This window comes from Pyxicephalus adspersus, chromosome 4, assembly GCF_032062135.1.
Source record: "Pyxicephalus adspersus chromosome 4, UCB_Pads_2.0, whole genome shotgun sequence".
Classification (NCBI taxonomy): Eukaryota; Metazoa; Chordata; class Amphibia; order Anura; family Pyxicephalidae; genus Pyxicephalus; species Pyxicephalus adspersus.
In genome coordinates, this window is record NC_092861.1 from 132,380,951 (window position 1) to 132,408,298 (window position 27,348).

General features: G+C 38.5%; 1 protein-coding gene and 1 long non-coding RNA gene across 2 annotated transcripts; one reads left to right on the forward strand and one right to left on the reverse strand.

Annotated features, from left to right (window-relative positions):
- Window positions 1-5,617: 5,617 nt before the first annotated feature.
- LOC140329415 (uncharacterized) lies at window positions 5,618-15,568 on the reverse strand. Its single transcript, XR_011920479.1, has 3 exons — window positions 13,147-15,568; window positions 11,182-11,292; window positions 5,618-8,189 (listed from the first exon to the last, which is right to left on the reverse strand). It is a non-coding gene; the product is annotated as an uncharacterized lncRNA (long non-coding RNA).
- Window positions 15,569-19,628: 4,060 nt separating this feature from the next.
- On the forward strand, window positions 19,629-24,949 carry CD93 (CD93 molecule). The gene has a single exon (XM_072409662.1). It carries the CDS (start codon window positions 19,751-19,753, stop codon window positions 21,620-21,622), a length of 1,872 nt encoding a protein of 623 aa, XP_072265763.1. The 5' UTR covers window positions 19,629-19,750; the 3' UTR covers window positions 21,623-24,949.
- Window positions 24,950-27,348: the final 2,399 nt, after the last annotated feature.

Genomic DNA, 27,348 nt, shown 5'->3' on the forward strand with positions numbered 1-27,348 from the left:
AAAGGCTTATTCATGTCAATGAAGTAGCTGATTGGCATGTTGTCTAGCTATTATTATTATTATTATTATTAATAATAATAAACAGGATTTATATAGCGCCAACATATTACGCAGCGCTGTGTGTTAAATAGGGGTTGCAAATGACAGACTAATACAGACAGTGATACAGGTGGAGAAGACCCTGCCACGAACAGCTATGATCATCACTTTTAAAATTTGTGGTCAGTGGCCAAAGATGTACATCAGAAAATGCAGAACAAGTTCCCAACAAACACCAATCATCTACATTGTGGCCTATGAGGTTCCCCACTGGTATTTGTATGTAATAAATGTCATTTTTCTGGCAAACAGCCTGTTCATACCTTCAAACAGCCCCTTTGGTGATGATATCACCGGGTCTCTGTTAAGGTAAGCAATGAAAACAGAGTTTTTTTTTATGAATAGGTTTACAATGAGAGAAGCAGGAATAGGAAAGGTAAAATGTAAGCAAATTCAACTTCAGCTTTGAGTGTTTAGATAAGTAAAAATCTGTATAACATTGAAAAGACTGTCAAAATTTTGGCTGTAGACAATACAGGAATAGAATATTTAGGAATGTGTCATAACAATACTTTTTACTGCCAGTTTATAGTTCCGTTATACCGGGCCTAACATAAAAAATCCACAAAAACTGTAACATAGTAAAAAATGACCTAAAACTAAACATGACAAGGCCAAGTAATGAGTGTGTTTACACTTGGGGCTGCTAACAGATATTTCCTGAAAGATTTTAGTTAACAATAGTTCCTAAAGTGCACCTGTCACACAGACAATTGCTGTGGTTCATTTCTGCGGTATTAAGCACCTCTTACACCAATTACTTAAAGTGGATATAAAAAAAAAAAAAAATCACTAAAATCTTATCTAAACTTTGACATGTTAATGTAAGTCTAAAAGCTGCTTTCAATTTTTTTTTTGTTTTTCTGAGGCATTTATTAAAAGAAAACCTAGTGATCCAGCCAAGAAAATCTTTGTTTAGGAAATGTGATGCAAGTAAGAGTGACAATAGCGTTGGCTGCTAGGCTTTAAAAGGTGAATATAGATTATTGTTCCCTCGCATGGGTGAATCATGCAAAACAATTAGCTGAATGCAGTAAGAGGCCAGGAATACAAATATATTACACTGGGGAATGCATTTTTTGTTGAGTTAGATCTTACACTTGTTTTTTACTAATTTTTGGGTGGTGAATCCAGAAATGACCGCAGTTTTTACAATACAGGGTCCCTCCATTTTTGTAAAAAAAAATACAAATTTTACATACAATGAAAAAATAATGAAATAATAACTTGAATTATTTATTTTCTTTTGCTTATACAAAGGAAATATTGTTACTCTATGACATTTTTCTTACAGTAAAAAAACATTTGAAAATTAATCAGGTTAGCAGTTAAGGTAAACATTTATGCTTATAGCTTTTCCTGGAGTGTTCAGTGTTAGGACAATCCCGCCGGATGCTCCAACAATAGTCAGCCATCATATGTACGTTCCATCTACCCTGATACCATCCTTCCATGACCTTCAAGTTAGAAAGAAGTTAGAAAGATGGCTATGCAGAAAATGCACCTTGATGCTCATATTGCAACCAAGCATTTTGTAGCTCTCCAAGAGTTTCTTGACAATTACTGTGTAATTATTTGCTTGTGTGTTTCCAAGAAAGTTATTGACAGTGGCTTTAAATGATAACCAAGCACCCTTTTCTACTTCTGACATTGTCCCGATGAAATGTTCATCTTTGATGAGCTGCTGAACCTGTGGATCATCAAAAACACCGGACTTTTTTTTTTTTTTCAAATGACAGGCTAGGAAATCCCAAAATGTGGTACTTGAAACAGTCTCCTTCAGTTGGCAAAGCTTTAATGAATTGCTTCATCAGACCCAGTTTCATGTGCAGAGGCGGAAATATAATATTCTTTCTATCAACAAGTGGCTCATGTAGAATGTTTGGATCACCTGGTTTTGGGGCAGATCTTGGAGGCCAATTCCTTTCCACCCAATGCCTCTCACAAGCTCTGCTGTTTCACATGCACAGATAACAGGGATACTTGGTGTATCCGCGTTGCTGATCAAGAAGGAAGCATACCATTTTAAGGTCAACACAGATGACCCAATTGTGTTGGTGATATTGCAACAACTCAATGACGCTTTATGTCTGCATATTCTTCACAAAAAGAAACTGAATGGCCAATTGGGACTGACCCAAACATATTGCCATTGTGAAGGAGGACACACTTTAAGCTCCTCTTTGAGCTTTCGATGGATAGTTGCCATTCAGTTGAGTTATAGATTGAAGTTCCCAATTCCTCCATTAAACCAGGTATGTTATGGCAATACACAAAGCCACTGTCAGTTCTAAAGTACTGCAGAAATGCAATTTCTCTGGTTTGAAAGTACGATACCTTTGTTCCTTTTTCAAGTAAGTTTTTCTCACACAGTCTTGATACTAGGAGTTCTGAATCCTTCTTCGATAGTCCCAAATCACGTGCCCAATCACTCAACTCATGCTGATCAAATCCCTTACGAACAGAGTCCTCTTCAATTTCAAACTCTTTATCATTGTTGTCACCTAGTTCATCACCTCAATCATGTTCTTCAAGAGAGGGTAGTGTAACTTTGAATGGGAACGGTGAATTTGCCACAGATATACCAAAATGAATCAGGGTTGTTTAGGCACTTACGATGAGAACACCAGAGCCAGACATGATCTGAAAGAAAGGGATATGTGTGTAAGTAGAAAAATAAATTTTGCCTATTCACTATGTAGAGCGGTGCACAACCTCTGACCACACTGTCTTGCCTGTAAATGAAAAGCCTAAACAAACCCACGCTACAGCTATCACAATAATATAATCGGTAGAGAAAAAAAACTGATGTGATAGAAGAAAACTAACTGCCCTTTAGGAAAATCAGCATACCTGTTTTAGTGTAAATAAGCCTTAATATTGAAGTCAAGAAAAATTTGTTCTATATTGTTCCCCAGTGTTATTGATTTGCCTGATGCACCAGTGAAATATTTTTTGGCGGTTGGATCTACAGTGCCCACCTGTGGCCCATAGCCTTTGACCATCCTTTTTTATTTATGTGCCCCAAAAATGGTATAATGAGGCAGTTTGTTTATAGTACCTAGTGATTTTTTTTCGATAATGTTGTGTACAAGAGCATGATGAGTTTACATAATGCGAAAGAATAATTTGAAGTGACATTATATGAAGCACATTAGCTTGATGAGAATATGTTGAAATGTGGCCTGTAATCTGCCTGCCTGTAACTCCTGCAATCAGGGTACGTGATATACATTTTTTTTTTGATTGCGTAAATAGTACTTGCTGTTTAACTCCTCAAAGACAGCAAGACAGGATTTGTTTATGGGAAAATCAGTTGAAGACCTGAGCTTCTACTAGTGGCATATATTGGATTATGTGAAGCTGGACTTAAACCTACATAATCCTTTCAGAAGACCCAATTTTGGAGGCCAACTTTGACAGCACATAAAATGTCATAGGAATGCTACTACATTTTATGTATACTCTCTCTCCCTCTGTTACGCCAATGGACAGTAGCACCGAAAGTCCACATGTTGGATGAAATTATTCACTGGTAACTACTACCATGCTCATCAGCATAAGCAATCTGGTCTCGTATCTGATTGTGCTGCTTGTTGGATATCCTTTACGGTGGGCAGATGCAGTGACTTCATCAATCAGCCATGTCTGCTCATGCTACCCATCGTATTTGTGCTACTCTTCATGATGGACATGTGTAGTGAGGTCATCGGTTAGCTGCTTCTAATCATTCTATTCATCGGATGTGTACTGCCCTTGTTGGTGAGATCTGCAGTGACCTCACTGGTAGCACAATGTGACAGCTGTCTGCTCGCCTTATCATGCTTCTCCCTCTATTGCATCCCTTATATCCCCTAAACCAGGGGTCAGCAACCTTTACTATCAAAAGAGCCATTTTGCCTCCTCTTCCTCTAAAGAAAAATAGTCTGGAGCCGCAAAACATAACACAGTTTATAAACTTTTAAAAGTTTTAATATTTTTTTAATTTTACCTGTTACAACAAGTGTGCATGTGTAGGCCTACTTTGAAATAAATTAAACACTGAACTATGCCCCTAGAAGCCTCCAGCTTCTAACGTATCATCCTGTTACATTAGAAGCTGGAGGCTAGATTTTTTGATGGGCAGAGTTCTTTATGTTCTGACGATGCCTTAGCGATGAAATTTTAAGGGGTGTTAGCCACAGGTGTCCCTCATTTGCAGCTTTCATTTTGTTCACCTGTACCCCCCAATCTTGAGTAATTGGGGTTCAGGTGCTAGAAGCCTCCAGCAATGTGTAACAGGGTAGATTATTTTGATGGGCAGAGTTCTTTATTTTCTGACGATGCCTTAGCGATAGTATTGTAGGTGGTGTTAGCCATAAGTGTCCCCCACTTGCACCTCTATTTTGGTCACCTGTACCGCCTCCCCCCCGTTCCAGAGAAATTGGGGTTCAGATGCTAGATGCTTCCAGCAATGTGTAACAGGGTAGATTATTTTGATGGGCAGAGTTCTTTATTTTCTGATGATGCCTTAGCGATAGTATTGTAGGTGGTGTTAGCCATAAGTGTCCCCCACTTGCACCTCTATTTTGGTCACCTGTACCGCCTCCCCCCCGTTCCAGAGAAATTGGGGTTCAGATGCTAGATGCTTCCAGCAATGTGTAACAGGGTAGATTTTTTTGATAGGCAGAGTTTTAATGAATATTTAGGAGGTGTTAGCCACAGGTGTCCTGTACTTGCACCTCAAATTTTTTTCACCTGTACCCCTGTTTCCAGATAAATTGGGGTTTAGGTGCTAGAAGCCTCCAACAATGTGTAACAGGGTAGGGGTTTTTTGATGGGTGGAGTTTTTAGGAGGTGTTAGCCACAGGTGTCCCCCACTTGCACCTCTAATTTTGTTCACCTGTACCCCCTTCCTGTTCCAGAGAAATTGGGGTTCAGGTGCCTCCAGCAATATGTAACGGTAGATTTTTTTGATGGGCAGAGTTCTTTATGTTCTGATGATAGCCTAACAATTAAATTTTAGGGGGTGTTAGTCACAGGTGTCCCCCACTTGCACCTACATTTTTGGTTTTGTACATCTCCCCATTCCAGAGGAATTGGGGTTCAAAGGAGGGGGATGTCATTGTACACTTGTACACGCCCCGTGGTAGATTTATTTCACTGGTAGATTTTTTTCATTAGAACACCGGATAGGGAATCCCCCTCCTCCGCAGTGTCTTGGGAGGAAGGGGATCCCCCATCAGAGATCTCCCCACGGCAGCCGAAGGGAGCCACAACATAGAGGCTGAAGAGCCGCAGGTTGCAGACCCCTGCCCTAAACCATGTGTTCAAATGACCTGAAGTTTTCAGGGTATACAGAGGACCACTCTAGCTCCTAGCAGGAGCCTACAACATATGTTACCATATGTCAAAAGATCAGGGACACCTTGGACTCAATTTTAGACCCCTGAGAGCCAATGGTCCCGAAATAGCATCCCATAATTGAAACAAGATCCCTCTTTATTTTCACCCCATATCTTGGGACTAATAAAGGTAGCACAAATCCAATGGGTCGCACAACCAAATAGGGCACTGCCACTGCTGATGACTTTGTTAACATATGTCAAAAGATCTCATTTTTGCTACACTAAAGCAAAACACACACACACAAGTAAACCTTTTTTTACTCCCTAGCAACAATGTTTATTTTCTCTTCATCGATGGTCCCCATACAGAATTAAGTTTAGTATGATAAATGAGCAGTAAAGTGAGGTTATTTTGGAATAATTGGTTTGTTGTCTAATGATATCAGAGCCAACCTTACAGGATGTGTAATGTGTTCACTTCTTGTATGCAAAGAAAGTTGTTTTTGCTTGTTAATTGGATTCAAGTATTGTCTGTGTCATACACTGGAAACGTTGGCTTCATTTGTAATATAATACACTGGTAACCTATTGCACTCTGAGCAATTTTTTTCTTATTTAATGGCTGCAAGAGTTCATACTACAGATAGTGAATATAACCCAAATTGTGAGAATTTAGTGTTAGCAGTGATGTATTAATCTGAATACTCCTCGGGGTCTGGACACACACCCATTGTAGCTCAATCCAGTTGTTGAATTATAGATATGTTTTACTCGTCAGACATATTAAAGATTAATGGACCCCTCCATCACCAATAACAACTGCTAGCAAGAGCTGAATGTATGTTCAATGTATTTAGCCGGAGAATGTAATTCTTAATGTGATGTAACTTTCCCTTGGAAGGATCATTAAGAGACAATGATAACTAAACTCAAGAACAAATAGTTGCAGATTTGTCAGGCTAAGAACATTTTTATCAAGTAAGATAAATAAAAAACAAAACATTTTTAAATGCAAAACAAACTTATCTTTGACCTGTAAACTAATAACCTCATCCTCCTTGTATAGCATCTTAATTTGACTGCCCATAAACAGTATTGGAGTGAGTAAGGCAACCCAGGGACAGGACATGTACAAGAAAAATTAGACCCTAATGGAACCCCTAATTCTAGGGACTAGTAGCCCGCAATATTATATTACATTTTAATTTTTTTAGGTTTTTACAATATATACCCAAATATAAACCAGAATATATGTAACCGGAACATAGCAGAAAAAAACGAGATACTTATTTTTGCCTGAGACTTCAAGTAAATATGCATGAATCTGCCAAGATTTTAGCAGAACTGTACTTTATAGCAAGCAAAAACTTATAAAAATGAACTGATACTAATCAGCAAGAACAAAACTGTGTTTTAGATTTTTGTCACAGCTAAAAGATATAAGAGGAAGCATTGTGGAATATGGAGTTAATTCCCCTCTTCCAAGGTTTGCAATGTATTTCAAAGCCTTTAGGCACCTTAAGATAAAGTGGGCTATTATAGAGGGAAATGAGTGGGCTATGGAGAGTGAAATACCTGTAATTACAAATTTGAGTCATCTTTCAGATGTGATTACATTTGCTACGTGACATTTAGCTTGAGGCGTTATCTCATATGTATATATTAGAAATGTCCAATTTTATAATGCATGGTTGGAAATGTAACTTAAAAGATAACATGGGTTGGAAACAGCCAATATTTCCAAGAGTTAGTGTACCTGAAACTCAAATTATAGGTAATGATAAACACTAAACAAATAAACTGAAGGAATTGCATGTTTCCTATTGACCCCAGTAGTAAAAAGTCTGCTCTCCAGTCACCATACTTAAGGACTGTAAAGTTGTAATATACCACCAGCCAAATACCTGCTCTACATGAAGTCACTTTAGGATGGTTTATTGGGTTTTGGAATCGCTGAGCTATATTCAGTGGCAAAATTGTACACTGCCAAAGTACTTCCTTTTTTTGGGGATATCATTCTGAAAAATTAAGGTATGTGTCCAATGGCATTGTTTTCTTATGTGCTAGGTGTATTCACAAGGCATGTTTGGTGTTATCCTCGGACGTTGGCCTTAAGATTCTGGATGAGTAGGCAGCTGTGGAATAACAGGCCAACACTAAAGGTAACATTTTATCTCAACGGTTTAAATCCAAACATTCCAATGCAGATGATTACAAATGATTCTGCATTTCATTTTTCTAATACAGAATGTTTACTTTTATGAAACTAACCTTGGCTGAACCTTTGTTATCTCCAGTCCTACCTACCAATAAGCATAATTCACTTTGAGCTGATCTGGGTAATGTTTCAATTATCCAGACCACACGCTGCAGCATTTTCAGATCTTGTTCATATGGTAGGCAGGCCCTGTACTTTTATTTTCATGGTTTAAAGTGGAACTAAACCTTACAAATAAAAAACAGGGAGCAGTCAGGTTCTTTATTGCAGAAGGTACATGCTATGTCCCTCCACTGCTGGTGCACAGGGTTTTACTATAATGTGCAAATATACACATGGTGGACTTAACTACTAAAGCACCCATATCAGCCCTGCAATTGCCACGATGTTCCTCTTTGCTCAGTTGCTGCTGCTGACATCTTTTCCCAGTCTTCTTCTAGAATTGGAGTCTTTGTTCATGTCTGTTTGCCAGAGAGGATGATGTACCTTTGTCCAGGAACTAAACCATGCCGACAATGAGCTGGACATGCATTGCTTATTCTACGCTGCAGAGTGAGTAAAGAGTAAAAAAGAGTAAGAGAAAAAGCTCTTCAAGACAGTCAGTTCTGTCTAGAAAAAAAAATCTGCCTTTCAGCCCTATTTATAGAGTGGACCTTACTGGTTTTAACAACAACTCTTTTTTCCTACACTTTCCATCAAACCACCATATTGAATCTGCAGTAAGTCAGCTAAAGACGTTCTTATTTTCTGGGTGATAGACGTCAAGCACCATCTTACAATTTGCAAGCACAGCATTACCATCTCATACCAAACGCTTTCCATTCCTATTTCTGTTCTTTCATTCTGACCCAGAATCACATATGGACCATTACCACAGCATTTCTGACGACTATGTATGGCACTCATGCTATGTGTAAACTACGCACTACATTCCAAAAATATGCAGTTAGTTTAATTGGCTACCCCCCAAAAAATTAACATTTCACTATGATAGGGACATTAGATTGTGAGCTACTTTGAGAGACAGCTAGTGACAAGACTATGGACTTCAGCGCTGCATAATATATCAGTGCTATATAAAAACTGAGTAATAATAATAATTTGTAAAATATGTAAATGTAAATACATAAAAATTGTAAACAAATCATTTTATAGTACATTTTGGTACAATCTGGTCAGCCTACAAAAATAAAATTAAAAATACAGTTTTAGTATGCAGAATTGCTATTGGATTTGTCTAGTTATGTTGCCAAGTTAACTTCTGCATAGATGCACAGGCTAAATATAGCAGAATATACACAATTCTACTTCTGGTCACAAAAGGGTCACAAGAAATGACAGGGTTCCTTCTGTATTATAAAGTGTAACTTTAACTGACACATTACATTTTATTACATATAAAGACTGGAAATCTGTCCTCCACAGTTTGTAAGTGTAACAAACGGAACAATTCCAGCTGGATCTCCAACACCAATTGCGAGCTCAATGGCCAAAACGAGAACCATTCTGCCCCTAATTTCCAAGCTATTGTTGGATAATGTATATAATACAAGTATATCATCACCAACCACCAGGTCCTGTTCTCTGCTAAATAAACAGCAGAATTAAATTTATTGGAATAAATGGCAATTCATATATACCCTTTAGAGACACTCTTTGTTAAACAGAGATATGAATGTTGCAATTAAATATGGTATATGAAAAGGTTTGGTATATATCCGTGTTGGAGAAGAAAAAAAAATGCTATCTAGACTTCAATGAATTACATATTACACAATGCTGGCACTGAGTCAGTGTACCACACCCTGCCTAATGAAAACAATTAGTTGTCTTTTATTGTTAAGGAAATGTGACGCAAGCTTCAAGAAAGAAGCATCTTCACTGATTAAATGTTATCTAGTAATTCCTTGTTTAGTGATTCTTCTGCAGAAAGATATTGTTCAATGTTAGCTCTTTGTATATCAATAGTCATTGTGAACTTATATCTTGCTTTTAAACAATTTCCTTTGCAAGCTATTGTAATTTCCCCATAATATTAGACTCTGTCCTGCCTACAGTTTCCTTAGTTCTGTTTTCCTGTTTTTTTTTTCCAGTGCATAGAGCATTGGCGATGTATAAAGTAGAATCATTTATAACAGCTAGTTAGATTTTATAATTCAGTATTCATGTAGGTGCAGCACTCATTCCTGCAGGAATTACTGAATTTTTGTGGGTTCCTTCTTCTGGTGGGGCAATAAGTACACACAAGCTTAGTCCATATTATTTATTTTTACAGTTTATTAAACTGTAGAGACCGGAGGTAAGAGGGTTGTGGTTAACAGGAGGAGATATAGAGAGGTAAAGTTTTGTACACACATCAGATGACTCCACACACCATAGACTCCACACACCATAGACGAACATTCTGCCATGTGTACTGCAGTCCCTTGGTGTCATTTATCAATAACCTCTGTACACTTCCATGGAGCAGAGCTCAGCAGGGTGCTGATTATTCAACCTCTCCATTGAACAGAATGGTGCAGTGTGCACAGTGCTCGTTCTGCCACTGGAAAGGATCACAAAAGTGACAATTATCTGAAGACTATATGGGGCTTAAGATTCCTTGAAATTTTCATCACTGGAAACAACAACAAAAATGTGACAGTTGAAGTAAAGGTCACTGTACACAAAGCACCATTCTGTAGAGAAGGGAGAAGTGAGAATGAGCGAGTAGAACCCTGCTGTGCTCTTCTATATTGATTTGTACAGCTGTCGTTCTCTGTCAGTTATTTTTTTGATCCATCAGGATAGATTCATGAACGACATTGGGCGATAAATGTCAGATTCTTCTGACAGTGCCTGACCGGTCATATTGGGTGATAAAGATCTCACATGAATACAAGTTCACTCCAATTACCCTGCAATTTTTTTTCCCAGGGACTGTGCTAATCTTTGGTACACCTCCACAGATTTCCTGTCTCACCAACCATGGCAGGTCATTACTTACCCCAACTCCTGACTGCCCCATGGTAGAAGCACAATTGCAGAATCCTTTCCTTTACATCATCAGATGGGCCTTCTTGACCCTGTTCAAGCCCCCGGGTAAACCTCAGTCCTACGACTGACTATGCCCCAGGCCCAGGCTAGACTAGGCTACAAAGTCTTCTCTTGCTCACAAACTCATAACTTTCCCCCTCAGTCTGGAAATGTCCAGATATTTGTCTCTTGGTGAAGGCCTACCTTAATAGGCACCATTACCAACAATTGGCTAGAAGGACAGACATCCTTCCCCCTGATTCCAAACCTATATATGGAAAAACTTTCCTGGTATTAGGAAAAAGCAATCACTCAGTAAGATAGAAATATCTCCAGACATATAAAAATCTGACAGACAATACATTGGTCAGAGAATTTCTTGTATAAACTAGATTTGTAGAGCTTAGCAATAGGGTTCCTACACAAATATAAGAATTATGGAGGCTGAATTGTTCTTGTGAAAATGTCAGCTGACTGGCTAGCATGCTGATCCAATGGCTTTAACACTTACTAAGCCCTTACCCAGAACATGTTTGCAGAAGTTCTAATTCCATTCCAGTTTTCCTAGCAGCACTTTTGTCCTAGGTCAGTGACTAGGACAATAAGAATGCTGGTAATGACTGGGTCTATATCCTGAAAGATAGAAAGCAATTACATCATATACATGTGCAGTGAAGTGTGATAACTTTTAAAATAATGCAATATATAATTAACACACAAAAAAAATCTCTATCATAGTAATAATAGGGGTGAAATAAATTCGTCCAGTTAGACAGGTAGGTTGTAACAGTCATCTATAAGGATTGGTCATTGTTCTTCTTTGGATTTATGCTCTTTTAGTTGTTTCTGTCTTTTCATGTGATCTCAAACAGACTCAATGATATTGAGATCAGGCCTCAATGGGGGCCATACCAGCTCTCCAAGAACTTAATATTCTTTTTGCTAAAGAAAAAATGTTTGACTGGTTCTAGGGTTGGCATCATTGTACAGCTACACCAAATATCGATTTTAGTTTTATGTTTTTTATGTCAGTGCATTTTGTAGTTTGTTAATTGACATAAATAAAAATTTCTCATTGCATTATTGTTTAAAGCATCCTCATTTTTAATTTGTACCAACACAGTAATTGCCATACAAGCACAACCCGGACTGTATGAATAATAAATAATAAAAAGTGTAGGGATTCCAGTTGTGTAAAAACTTAATGGAAGGCAAATAATACATTTATTTAAAGGTAAATTTATTTCTTATAAATGCAAACTCCGCAAGATAAAAATTACTTTCCTTCTTGCAAAAATGAATCAGTATGTGGATTTTCCAAAAGGTTTCTATCCAGGCTGCTGTGCAGGCACCCAGATTCGTTATGACCTCTCGGCTTTACCACTTTTGGCTGAACAGCTTAGAGGTCATAGATTTCCAATACCTCCCTCTTAGCATGTAATCATACTCCTTTTTTTGTATAAGGAGTAGAGGACATCACAGGACAAAACAATATGATCCTTCCCTGTCCCATCCTTTGTTATCTCTTATCATTTGTTGACAGCTGCAAGTAACAAGGCTAAAAATGGCAACAAAAAAAAATGGAGAATTGGATGGGGATCGAAGAGCCTTATTACAAAGCAGGCAATTTCCCGGCAAGAAAAGTTGCCACAGAGAACTTCCTGTGTGGGAATGATGACATCACTTTTCTATGACTATATTGTGCCTCCTGGACCAGCCATAATTTAATGATCAATAATCACACTTCAGCAGTTCTCAATTCTGTGTGTCAAGGTGATAAAATGACAATAAAGAGACTCCTAATGAGAACTTAAAGTCTTGCAGTTCAAGACAATGTTTCAACTTTTTCAAGTTTAGAAAGTATAAAGCTTTGAACCTCCTAATTTTTGTCTCGTAATGTCAAATAAATCCTGCTATCGCACTAAAACCAAAACCTACATCATTTTTTTTCTAGACAAAATGTAGAAAAATGCATACTACATTTTCTGTCTGGAAAGAATTATCTTCTAACATTATATCAAAATCTGCAGCCCCTACATCCCTTCTATCACATACTATATATATGCAACAATAGTAAGGGCATGAGAGTTGCAGATTATATTGTAATGCTGACTTGTCTGGCCAGGGACATGGTATAGTTTACCATAAAATTTGCAGTGATAAAGATTCATACTCCATGTAGTATTGTTAGTGATATTTTCCATTTTAATTTAAATAGGATTTACAACCACCCATTTTACCATCCTAATAGTTTTGTGTGGTTGCAGTGGTTTAAAGTAGACGTGAATTTACAAAGTTATTATGTAATGTTATATTAAACAAAAATAAATATTAAATGACCCTCATCAGTGCCCCAAAGTGTTCCTTTTGGTAGATTCCTCTTAAAAGAACATTTTCTGGTGTGTGAGGGTACCTAGGCTTTGGGGTGTTCATTTTGCAATAAAATAAATTTACCTACCTGATTGGAATTTTTTTTATTACTCTCACCTTTCCAAAATCTGTCATTTTCACCTGGTCTTCTTCCAGGTGTCAGATCTTGGCCATCTTGATTGGCATGAGTGTGGGAGTTCATTCAGTTCAAGCAGCCCCAAGATCCCTGACATATTCCAGCATCCTACCTGGCATGCACAGCTCAGTGTACTAAGTGTAGGAAAAAAGATCACAAACAGACAGGTAAGTATGTTTTACTGAAGAAGGGGTATCACCTTGCAATAAAATCCTGTCTGCTCACATTTTTTAACTGTGGAACTATAGTTTTGTCCAAAGCTACATACACATACTAGACAAATGTCACCTAAAACAAATGTTCTTGACTATCCTATATGATAATTTATGTGGTGTACAGTAGTACCCTGATGTTGTTATGGGGGAGGATGCAGCAAGGTCCCCCCACTGTCTTCTCCATAGAACTGAACAGCACTGTGTGTACAGAACTCTTTCATTTTAGTGCCACTGGAAATGATCTTTCATTAAAGTTCCCAGTGATATTAGAACCAATGAGTACTGTACAGTTCTATGGCGAGGGGAAGGGGGGGGACAAGCAGGAGGCACCCCGCTGCATCCTCCACAATAGGAAATTACAACATCTGTTGTGTGCACAGGCCTTAAGACAGAAACTTGATGTGTGTACTGGCCCTAAGACAGGGACCGGGCCGATGGAAGAGTGGGTGGGGTTATGTCATCCTGACACCACTGAATGTGATGTCATGATGGCTTAACCCCGCCCACCCTCCTATCACAGATCTGAGCCTGCGATGGGAGAGTGGGCGGGTTGTGTGCAGTGACACTTTCCCATCACAGGCTCAGAACCGGGGGACGTGTTCTGCGGCTCTGGCCAGTGCGCCTCCCCCCCCCCGGGGTCCTTCTCCTGACCCTGCTCTGGGTGGCACCAGCCAGGGCCGGAGAAACATCCCTATTGGGTCACTAATGGCCCGCCGGCCGTAGTTTGCCCATGCCTACCCTAAGATATTGCTGCCTCTTACTTCTAGTTTTAGGAGATTTGACATGAAATTTGGAGATATCATTACTCCAATGATCACATCCTTCGCCATCTCTGAGATAAGAAAACAAAGCCCTGCATCTACCAACATGGCTGGCACAATTCAGAACAAGTACATTGAGGAATGGGGAAAGATCTGGCAGCTGCAGGGAATATTTGGACAATACTGGTCACTAGTCATTTACCCTCTGCTTAACTTGTTCTAGGCACTTCTAAGTTCCTTTTTAATGACCGCCATATATTTTTACTAATGGGCATCGTATTTACAGTTTTTGCTCCACGATAGTAAACAATATATTGTATTATTTATTCTTTTTTTTTTTAGTATGACATTCAAATCTTCTACCTAAATGATCAACAGATGGTTTCAGAAAACGTCCAAATGTTGTATTATTTAGTTACATCTCCAATTAAACCCTTCACCAACTCCACATACTGCTTTAGGCCCAACAGCCAGAGAAGCATTTCAGAAAGACGTTATAAACATTTCATAATCTCACAACACTTCTTGACTCATATGACCTTCAGTTATTTTACTACCACCACAAATTCAAATTACCTCCAGAAAATGTCATAATGTCTGCTGTAATGTCATTAAATTTAAGAAGCAACATGAGCATTTCTTTCATTTTATCTCAATGTGTTTTTATAACCTTTATCATAGTTTTATTGAAAGGCATTGAAAGGTGTTTCTGTTTATGTAGCTTTCATATTTATCATTAACAATGCATATGCAATGCCTAAGATTTTTAAGAAATTTGATTTTAAATACTTTTATGCACAAGGCCAAAACAACAGCCAAAGGAAGTCTCCCTCCAATCTATTACCCTTCTGGGCACTGCAAGTGCTTTGTGCTAGCTAAGTATTTTTAGAGGGGTGTCCAATTTTTTGGGCATACTTCTTTGAAGCCCAATATATATTTCTATGTGAAAGAGCATAAAAGCAAATGGTACCTAAAGTCTTGCAGTTCACTTTCTTTGCTAAGCATTAGAAAAGCCTGTCTACTGCCAGCAAGTCCTGATAAATCAATCTATGTTTTGTTTAAAGGGTCACATTTTGGGCTCAGTTTTATAAAACAAAACATATTTTACATTTAAACTATTGGAATTTCAAACTAATGTTTGATTTTTTTGCTTTATACTCTTTTACAGTTATATACAAACACTATAAATACAGAATGCACCCATGGCATAGAATTTATAGTACTGGGCTGTCCAACAGGCCGCCATTGTTCATATATGAATTTGAGGCTCACAAGGCATTCATCTGAGAATGAAAACACAAAAGAGCAATGGAACCCTCTTTTTTTTAAAGGGTAGATGATTCTGGATGTTTAGTTAGTTATGTAACCAGATTTCCACAAAAAGGGTTATTTAGAGGGCAAACACAATACAAAATTTTCCCTGCACACTTTCCACATAGCTAAGATGAAATACACTGTTCCAACAGACATACCTGCTCTGATGTATTCATTTCTTTACGTGTTGGACGGGATGGGAGTTGAGCTACATATACCCATTGGGTCTGGTTTATAAAAGCTCTCAAAGACTGGAATAGATGGACTATCATGAGAAAACCTGGGTGATCATGTAATGGATTTCCTAAAAATCATTTGCTATTGGATGGTAAATGCTTTCAATCCTGGACCAGATCCATCACCCGAGTTCTCCCATGATAGTCTATTGGTAAATGACTGTACATGTAGGGAAGCACTGCATGGTGCTCATCCTTTACTCCCTTTTATAGACAGAACAGTGCTGTGCGAAACCATCATCTGAAATCAGACATCTGTACCGGGCTTAAAGTACCACACTTCACACAAGGGGCTTGGCCAGTGTGTCTTTCACACACAGTTACGAATGTAAGCAACTAAAACCTCTGTTTTTAACACAAATTGTAGCAGTGTAACTTTTTTCCTGGTTAGTTTAAAAGTGTGCTGTGTTTGTTCTTCCGTGCCGAGACTGCAGGAGGCTGATACCATGCCAAATACAGGAACTTACACTAATTGCATTTAAAAAACAAATACATTTAATGACAAATTAATGAACAAAGTGCTACATAAATTTGTGTCTTTTATAACTACCTGGAGCTCAGCTTTTATTGTGGTCCGTAAAATACTGCAAAACCGTTACAGATACAGCATGATTTGTATTCTATCAAAGTACCAAATAAAAACTGAAGGATGCCTACAGTATCAGTGTGCACCGTAGGAAAATGTTGCTGTAAACATGTTGACATTTTTGAGAAGCTCACGCTGTGATTTAGTAAAGAAAAAAAAACCCTCTACTTTTTGTCGCTTCAATCACAGTAATTGTTTTTCCCTTATAAAACACATTATAGTTTCTGAGTACATTTTTGCAGGAACGATGTCATCTCGCTGCCTCCAGGAAGGGCCAGTTCCTTCTATTCTTACACTTTAGCTATTGTACTAACACAGCAGCTGTTCCCAAATATTGCTACACGAAAATGTTTTAAGTGTTTTTCTTTCTGTTGAATGGTACGCTCATTTTCTTAAGTTTTCAGGATTCTTTTTTAACTGTAGGAAGAAGTAAGCAAATACTTACCTCCAGTGTAGCAAGAGACATTTGTAAAAAGCCTTGATGGTGATGACATCTTCTTTCCAGTTTCTTTCTGAAACAATGGGCCTGATTCCAAGGCTGGAGAGAATACACTTTCATCAGTGAAGCTGGTTGATCCAGCAAACCTGGAATAAATTTATTTCAAAGACATTTGCTATTTGCTAAAAAAATGTTTTGAATCCTGGACTAGATCCATTCCAGGTTTGCTGGATCACCCAGCTTCACTGATAAAAATGTATCCTCTCCAGCCTTGGGAATAAATCAGACCCTTGTCTTTGGCTATCTTAATTGGCCACCAACTGGCAGATGCTTGACTGTGGCAGGTCAGAGCCCTTTGCATGCAACACCTCCTTTTATTTCTAAACCCAATAATGATATCTGCGGGTATGATGCAAATGGCCATTTCTTACAAAATATTTAATAAAACATTCTAACACATTGTCATCACAATAACATTTTAACATTACAGCATTACCACTTTACAATATCCTACCGTTACTTCAGTCAGGTTGCAGGTCCTCGAAGGCATTACCTCTTTCACCCAATCAACCAGAGATCTGCACTTCTCATTGATATACCTGGCTCCCAGGCACAAATCCACCACCTTGGGAACAATATCAATTATGCATACTATCCCTACACCAATTGCCACCTATTTGCTGACAAAGTACATCATTTAGGAGAACCCATACCATGGATGGCTCCCCAAACCACTCCATCACCTTTTCTATGCACTGCCCTCAAAGACTTTAACCTGCCAATCCTCTTTCAACCAGATAAACTGCTTTGAGATCCCAACTCTTATAACAAGGAGGGAGGGTGGAAATCTTCTTCCCTGTGGTGTAGACCTTCAACCTCACTTTTCTATATAACTTATTTCCCACTCACTATTTTCCTTTACCAACCTATCCCTGCCTTGATCTCCCACACCCCGCAATTAACCCTATCCCACTCTGCACAACCTTCTCACCCAGTCATGCTGGCCCTAGGCCACCTCTTTTTGCAGTCTCCTGGCCTTTCTTGACTTGCACACTGAACTACACTCTGAGTAATGACCACAGGTGAGGCAAGTAAGGGGCAGTAAGCCTGGGGAGGGAAAGGGTAGATGATTCTGGATGTCTGGTTAGTTATGTAACCAAGGGAAATCTGTAGGTAGCTTTAAACAAAAACCACGCTTCTGTTTTACAATATGCAACGGAAATATGCAGGACGCAGCAATATATAAAGTTGTGAATAAAAACATACCAAATAACATAACATAAGAACAAAGGTAGGTACATACCAAAGCAGTAGGTGAAGAATAAGACAAAGCTCTTCTTATGTATCCTACTAAGGGCAAAATGAAGTGGTACATGGATGCATACACTTTATCTGTGCTGTTTTTCCCATTCCCAAAGTAGCAGGCACAACTTGAGTAAGTGGCAGTCAGATTACTTTATATGATGAGCCCCGAATGCAGTCCCTGAGATCAGCAATGGCTGTCCATTTAATTAATGAATGCAATGCTACAGAAAGCTGTAAATGCCTGCTGACATGTTATAGAGGATAGTACGAGACTGCATACATACTACAGAAAATGGTTTAGAGACTGCGGACATAACACAATAGAAAGTCAGAGACTGCAGATATACTATAGGAGATGGTCAGAGACTGCAGATATACTATAGGAGATGGTCAGAGACTGCAGATATACTATAGGAGATGGTCAGAGACTGCAGATATACTATGGGAGATGGTCAGAGACTGCAGATATAGTACAGGTGATGGTCAGAGACTGCAGATATAGTACAGGTGATGGTCAGAGACTGCAGATATACTATAGGAGATGGTCAGAGACTGCAGGCATACTACAGGTTATGGCAAGAGATTGCAGACATAATACAAGGGAAAATAAGAGACTGCAGACATACATAATGGCTGGAGTGTGATAGAATGTTTATTATTATTTCCAGGAAGTGAATGCCATTCAGATATAAATATGCAGGTAAAGTATTTTCAGAAGACACCAAAACAGAATATCCCATAGCTATTTCCATAAACTAGTACAAGAGCAGTCTATAGATTAGGCACTGAAGGTGATATCAAAGCAGCCAACATGAGATCACCATATTGAAACCACAATTACCATATCTCTGTGTTCTCTAATGGATTCAATGGTTGATGTCACCTCCTCCGTTCTCAAAGAAACAATTGTTCAGACTTTCTAAATAATATTAATGGAAGTCAATCACAAGAAATTATCAGCAAGAAGATTTTTGCTGTATCTGTGAATAGATATTAACATAACAATTTCATGAAATGCTGAAATTTGTATTATTTTAGTACCTCCTATGAGCCACCAACAAAAGTCAGCTTATATCAATATTATTTGATCACATAGCTAACAAATGTCATATCACTATGTCACAAGTAATGAATAGGGGTTTATTTCTCATGACCCAACTGTGCTGGAAGTCTATATAAATTGTAGAGAAGAGATAATCCATAATGCATTTTTTTAAATTCTGGTGCACTCTACTAATAAATAAAAAATCTTAAATCTCAAATATGCATGGCGTTACTTGTAAAACCTCCCATGTTTTTTATACTTCTTAAAATAACAACCAAAATAGAAGACTTTTCTATTTTTATAAGTAGCATTGCCAAGTTCTCAGAAAGTGCCAGTGTGTAATGTTCAGATAGCAGAAAGCAATGATCAGATTAAAGCAGCACATTGCCTACTGGTCCTAAATTTTAAAAACCCATTTTTTGCAAATGTTACATCTCAGACAAAGCAACAGGGGAACTATCCTGTCCTTTATATACAAAATAACCAAACTGCACAGCATTTAAAGATAAGAAGCTCTTAACAAAGAAAACAATTGCAAGCCAGGACTGTTCAGGAAATTCTGTTCCTTGACGAAGAATAGGACTTACGACAACACAGGATGCATGCGGACTGTCTCTTAGAATAAAAAGGATATACATTACCAAAGTCATAACCCTTATACACCCACTTCTTAAGTGCCTTTGGATGAGGTTCTTAAGTCCTGTCTTCAGCAAGAGAGTCTATGCCAGAAAGAGAACAAGAGGGGAGCAGAGAAGAATGTGGATCCTAATTGCAGGACTTCTGTTTTTCACCTCCTATTTACCGGTTACCAATGGAGTGTATGATGGAAAGGAAGAAGCAGCTTTTTGTTCAAGTAACGCATGCTACACTGTTCACCTTGGCAAGGCAAAGTTTTCTGATGCACAGAAGAACTGCACCAAAAAAGGAGGTTACCTGGTGACAATAAAGAGTGAGAAAGAAGCTGAGACTGTACGCAACTTGCTTTTAGAACTCACCAAAAACTCTCCACTTAGTCAACCTTTAAATCTCTGGATTGGACTTAAATTAAAGCAATGTGTTATTAAACACGATTTGCTCAAAGGCTTCTACTGGACCACAGATGATGAGAAAACAGCAAAAAGCCAATATTCCAACTGGATGAGTGAACCAAAGTCAACATGCACCAAAGAAAAGTGTGTGAGTATGATGTTACACATGGACCCACTATATAACCTCAAGTGGGTGGATAGCCTGTGTTCAGCTCTGTTTGATGGCTATATCTGCAAGTTTGATTTCCAGGGAATGTGCCAGCCTTTAGTATTAGCTGGCCCCGGACTAGTTGATTATGAAACCCCATTTAGTTTCAAAAGTTCCTCTTTGAATCTATTGCCATATGGTTCATTTGGTTATGTGACTTGTGCTGACCAACAGGATGGTAAAGTTTATCATTTATTATGCAAAGATGTGAAAGAGAGTGGAACTAATGTGTACCAGTGGTTTGAACCTCGTTCAAATCGAAATCCTGGAGCTTTGTGTGTTTCTGAGGAGCTTGGCTGTAACTATAATAATGGAGGATGTAAACATAAATGTACTGAGAAGTCACAGAAAGGATCTATCTCATGTGAATGCAACGATGGTTATGTGCTTGCACCAGACATGGTGTCTTGTGTTTTACCTGATCACTGTCAATCCCACCAATGTGAGCACGATTGTATAAACCATCTACATGGCCATGAATGCACATGCTTACCTGGCTTTGTGCTAGCTGAAAATAAAAGAAACTGTTTAGATATTGATGAATGCTTGGCAAGGCCCTGCAACCACACATGCATCAATACCATGGGCAGCTACCAGTGTCATTGTCCCGAAGGTTTTGTTTGGCATGGTACAGAATGCTTGGATATAGATGAGTGCACTCAGTCAACTTGCTCTCATGGTTGCCTCAACACCTACGGATCTTACTATTGCTCCTGTAACACTGGCTATGTCCTAGATACCGATAAGAAATCATGTTTGGATATAGATGAGTGTATCAATTCCCCATGTGCCTACTCCTGTGAAAATATTCCTGGGAGCTACGTTTGTTCCTGCCCAAAAGGTTTTAAATTATCATCAGATTGGATCTCCTGCATTCCGGAACTACCAAATGAAAACATAGCGTCCTCTGGCCATGGAGACAAAGATTCTGAACCAATAAATAGAGAAACTACTAGCAACAGCCAAAGAGACATGACAAACCAACCCACCCCAAGCTCAGTGTTTCAGGCTGAATTTACAGAGAAAGAAGATAAAAGACAGGTGACATCGTCCACCCCAACTTCCAGGAGAACAGATAGCTCTTCTAGCAATACAGATCAGGTCAAAAGTGACCATCAGGATGGGTATAGCGTAGTTTTACTAGTCAGTATCTTATCTGCCTGTGGGGTTGTTCTGGTACTTCTCATTGTTGCTGGAGGGGTCCTGTGCTACCGGAAACGAAACGCAAAGAATAAAGAGACTGAGAAGCAAACCAGTGCAACAGATAAATATTGTTGGGTTCCAGAATCTGAGAATAAAGCAATCAATGACTTCAGGTGATCTGGTACTCCATGCACACAGATATAATCCTATTTTGAATTCCCAGCACCAATCATTTTTAATGGTTTCAAGACTACTATTACAAATCTATATCAAGCTTGGACATTAGTAAGTCAAACTGTGTTCTTTCATTTCTAAACCTGCTTGTTTTTTTTAAATTTTTTATACTGTAAGCTGCATGAATTGAGCTGTAGGCCAAATTCAATAACCTATAATGATATACATGTGTGCAAAATAAAAAGTGACTTATATGATGCAGTTTGTCATTGGGGTCTATTTATAAATCAGTATATCTAAAATTTGTCCAGCATTCAATATCAGTCATTTGGGTCCATGTGTTTCCAATGACTGATTGATTCTCAACCAGGGAATATTTGGCAATATCAGATTCAATGCTTTATTAATAGACCTCATAATGTTTTGCGCTGTTAAATATTGATTCTGCCAATAGATCAGTTATTTTGCTTTTTCATTTAATTGACTCCATTTGAAATGCTGTGTTAATGTTTTTTAGACTTCATTAAATATGTAAAACTGCCCATAGATCCCCTTTACAGTTTATTATTTAGGTATGGCTGTTATGTCCTAATATAGTAAGCCTTTTTGGCCGTCCCTGGGGTGTTTCTGCTTCTATTTAGTGTTTTAAAATCTTACCTTAAAGAAACACTCTCAGTTGTCTAATATGGCCCAAGTCACCCACCAACCCATCAATACTCACCTTGCTAGATATCTCCTACTACTCTTTTGGCTTCTGATGAAAATACCTGGAGTTTTTGGGTATAGGGGACATGTGACAATCTCTTATGTGGCATTTCTTTGGTCTGGCACCCAATCAGTAGGCCCCAGCACTGTCACATGACAGAGGGAGTAACACCAGCACTCCCCCTAGTGTCTGACACCAGCCAACATTGGGGATTTTGGTTCTGGTTGCTACCTAAGGGGTAGCTGCATGGCAGCGTTGGCAGGATCAGTAGTTCCAGGGACTCATACAAACACCCAAAAAGAAAGATGGAAACATCAAACCAGACTAGACTCATATCAGAAGTAAGCAGCAGCCTGAGGCTCACACACTAGATAATTATAGTGATTGGCAGAGGTAAAAATCTAGCAGTGAACAGCATTCCCCTTACGTTTAGCCATCAGCAGTGTAGTTCACTAAACAACTGACTGGGGATGACTGCTGTCATTTCTTATGGCGGAGAACGCAGTGGGGTGCCTCCCGCTCATCCTCCCTTCTCTATAAAACTGAATAGCACTTTGTGTACAGTGCTCGTTCATTCTATTATCACTGGTAACAATCATGGAAGATCATTTCCACTGACAAAAATCTAATATTTGCACATAGCTTAACTGTATTTAAAACAAGCACAATCTTCGAACTGAGCCAATTATAAAGAAATAGCCAGTGCATTATACTACTTGCTTTCATTTATCCATCAATGTTTCCTGAACTCTTTGAGCATTTATGTGGTGTGGGACTGTTTGCAAGGCTGTTGCTTTGTGCAGAAATCATGGGGCATCCAGGGAGTACTTGAGCATTTGCAGGGTCTGTTGTGTATGGAGTTAAAGCTGAATTCGAGGCAAAAAGCTAAATACAAGTATAGAAGACATATATGTGAACTGCTCAATGATTTGTTTTTCTGTTCATCCAGCCCTAAAATGTATATAGATCTGGCATACCGCACAGCCTTATATGGCAGGGAAAAAGACCTGATTTTTCTCTACTTCAGTTCAGTAACATTTACAGGTCTTCTCCCGCCCCCAGACTATGATTGGACAGTGAAAAAAGAAACAGTAAACTCCTGAGCTTACCTCTCTTTTATTCCCCCCTCTCAGCATTCTCCTTGCACAGTTGGCTGCTTGGACTTCTTGTTTTATCCCTCCATCCGAGCTCTGCTGTATTTGGTCTGCAAGAGGTCAATATCAGGTTATGACACTGGCATCTGGGAATTTAAGAATTAATTAATGAGTAAAGAACTGCATTTTTTTGTCTCTTATAAATCTTCCTGGTGTTATACTTTAAAACCATATGTTGTATTCTTTTGAATAGACTAGGTAGGGATTCATCTTGATCTTGGTATCTGTGTGTCCCTTTTTGGAGATTTCCTGGATATCCATTACATTTCCTCTTCGATGGGTCTCTCAAGTCAGCAAGTAAGAGGAAGTATCTACAATGGAGACACACACATCTAATAAAACATATTAGTAAGAAAGGTTTGGCATTTATGTTTGTCTCAGTCCCTAGGAGGGAGAGCTTCTCTTACTTCCTGTCCAGTTAAAAGATGTTAGAAACAGTACAGAAAGAGAAATCTCCTCTTTGGGGACACAGAATGTATTTGAAATCTGCCAACGCATACAAAACCTGGCAGAAGATCTAAAATATGCCTGGAGTCAGCATTGAGCCATGAGACCCAGAATGCTTTACCCATCAGTAATATCACTGCAGTGAAATGATAAGACACTCTCAGGAACATTTCATGAATTTGTTATTTTCTGTATATAGTTAAAAAGAATATCTTTACTCTGCAAAAATGGTGCATTAAATGTAATATGTGTATATAAGTCTTCATTCTTGAGCTATATTACAATAATGCTTAATATATTCAACTTTGTATAAGCTATTCATTGCTTTAAAGAATCACAAATACAAAATACTTGGGCACTTTTGAGAACTGAGTTGCATATGATTCTATATACACACACAAAAGTGTGAAGATGAAGTTGCCCATAAAAAAAAAAATATTTAAAAGTTTTAGAATTAAATCACATGGCTCAGTCTGTCACCTCCCCCCTTCTTACATGCTAACGTATTTTGTTTTTTGTTTTTTTAGTTATGATGGGTCATTTGCTCTTAAATCTTTTGTGCATGGTTGTGGGCTACCAGTAGATGGCACTGTGTCCTTATGTAAAGTGTGTAACAAACTCATGTCCCTTGTTTCTGACAGCAAACTTTTGTTACATGCTCTACATGAGGACACAGCACCATCTACTGATTTGACCTGAACCAAAACTGCAATCTTTTTTTCTCATGGCATTTTGAGGGAACAAAATTTGCCAAAGTGAGTTATTCCTTCATATTGACATGTGAATGCTGTATTGTGTATTTAGTAAGTGTGTAATTAGTAAGCGTGTAATTGTGTACCCAAACCATGTGCCAATAGTAATTGCTTTTTGCACTGTTTTATCGGATATATTTAATATGTTTAGGTGAATATACTATTAGATTTTATTTGAGCAATAAAATGTAAAAAAAATGCTTTTTTTAAAAAGTTAAATTGGCAGGGTAAATTCATGCAGCAAAGGACAAATAAACGTATTGATGACTCAGTTCTGGCTGTTTTCCTTTCTTAAAACTTTCTTCATACCAAACATGCTTCCCCTACTCTAAAGCCCCCCTGGATCTTGGAAAGAAAAACAATATACATGTTTTGTAGCATTTGGCAGGGCTGCTGTTTCTCCTTCTGAAAAGAGCTGAACTCATGTAATGATGATGCTCAGTCCAGGAGTTATGTAGGCCCAGGCTGTGATGATGTGCATGAGAGAATGATGAAGTGATTTGGATTACTCTGGTTGTCATTCCCTTAAAAGATTGGCAGAGACAGCAGAACAGTACAGACATTCTGTGGGCACAGTGCTGGATTCTAGGTGAGTATTGCAGCAAAAATGTATTCCCATTCTTTAACTTAGTCATATCACTAAATGTATCCTGTTTTACCTAATAAAATAAAATATTCTGTTGTTTTAATTTTGCAGAATCTACGTCATGGGCATCCTACATGAGGCAGAGTACTCTGATGTTTTCAGGAAGCTATATATAGTACTCTACCAACCCCTCCCACCTGCCTTAATTTCCATCACAAAACACAAAGACCTTGGGCCTGATTTATTAAACTCCCCAACACTGGAAATATTAGACTATTATAGATGAACCTAGGAGATCCAGCAAACCTGGAATAGATTTTCTAAAATCATGTGCTATTATTTGGCAAATGTTTCCTATCCTGAACTTGAGTTTGCTGGATCACCCAGGTTCACCTTTCATCTTTACATAGACCAATCATCATATTTTTTCATTCTGCTTACTTTTACCTGTCTCCGGCCATATTTGTCTAGAAATAGTTATCCATAAGGACAGCAAGCAGAAAAAAGGAAACAGATGTCTATTAGATATTATTATTAATAACAACAGGATTCATATAGTGCCAACATATTATGCAGCGCTGTACATTAAATATGGGTTGCAAATGACCGACAGATGACACAGGAGGAGGAGGACCCTGCCCCGAAGAGCTTACAATCGAGGAGGTGGATGAATGTGTTTAATGTGTTTCCGGCGATATGCATGGGATCTTTATATTCTGTGTGAGTCCAAAGGAGGAGGTAATGGAGAGCAGTTTGGATGAGGAAGGATGGTTGGGCTCATCCACTGCAACATTAAAGCCACCGAAGAAGGTGGGCAGGTCATCGGAAAGAATATGTGGAAGCCTAGATTGGAAGTTATCTAAAAATTCTGAAACTGGGCTGAGGGGCAGTAGACAACAGCAACAATCAGGGGTAGGGGGCAGAAATGACGGATGAAGTGGACTTCAAAAGAGGTGAAAATGAGAGGGGGTGGGGTAGGAAGGACTTTGTATGTACAGTTAGGGGAGAGGATGAGACCCACACCACCCCCTACTCTGTTGCCTGGTCTAGGGGTATGTGTGAAGTGTAGGCCTCCATAGGAGAGAGTAGCAGCAGAGGCAGAGTCAGAGGAGGAAAGCCAAGTTTCAGTGAAAGCCAGGAAGATTAGAGATTTGGAGAAGAAAAGGTTGTGGATAGAGGTTGATTATACCAGAATGTCTTTAAAAATTATATTTCTTCACCAAAAAAATCATAATTTTATTTTAAAAAGTTGTACCTAGGTTGTCCTCCCACAAAAATATTTGCCACCAAGTGCATGCACTGTATTGCTACAGCAGCCGCCAGTCTCCTCCATGATGAGCCAATCATAAATATGGAGATGTAGGATTATATGGATTCTGGTAGGGAGCCTTGAAACCTCTAATCAAAGTGTTACTATTTTTCTTATGAATGTGTCTTCTACTACTGCAGTTCCCTCACAAGGTTCATGATCAAAGGAAAACAAAGTGTTCCTTCCTTCAACAGGAAAAGGTTTTGGCAGACAAGAAAACAATGCTTAGGTGGAGACAGGCTGCATTCTTTTAGTACTACTTTACTTGTGAAAGAATCAGAAAAAAAAACTTTTCTGGTATTGTTAATGAAATGTAAAATTATTACCAATATAACTGCTAAATATTTCTTTTCAGTGATCTCCCTGGAATTCCATTGTTCACATAGCTCCCATCTACCTATGTAAAATCAAACTGAAATCTATGAATTGTTTTTTTTTTTGGTATGCAGGGAGTACAATACAAAGTGAAGACTTGATTCAGGACAAGTTCTGGACTCATCTCTGCTCTCATCTTCTGGTATATCCACAATCTCTTCTTATAAAACTCAAAAAACAACTTCTACAGAACCAGTGTCTGCAGATTTGGCAGTAGGCTGCATAGAGTGGCACTGAAGCATTCTCCTTGAAGTTCTAAAGGGTACGCAAAATTTCAGTGAAATTTTGGGAAACCATTGAAAATCCAGGAAATCACTATAGGAGGATTACCGCGGCTGCATTTATAAATGCAGCCACGGTAATCCCCCTCTTCAAAAGCAGACAGCTAGAGTCTCACTGG

Excerpts from the sequence above, each read along its gene's own strand:
- CD93 (XM_072409662.1), top strand. The coding sequence starts at position 19,751 with ATGAGGTTCTTAAGTCCTGTCTTCAGCAAGAGAGTCTATGCCAGAAAG.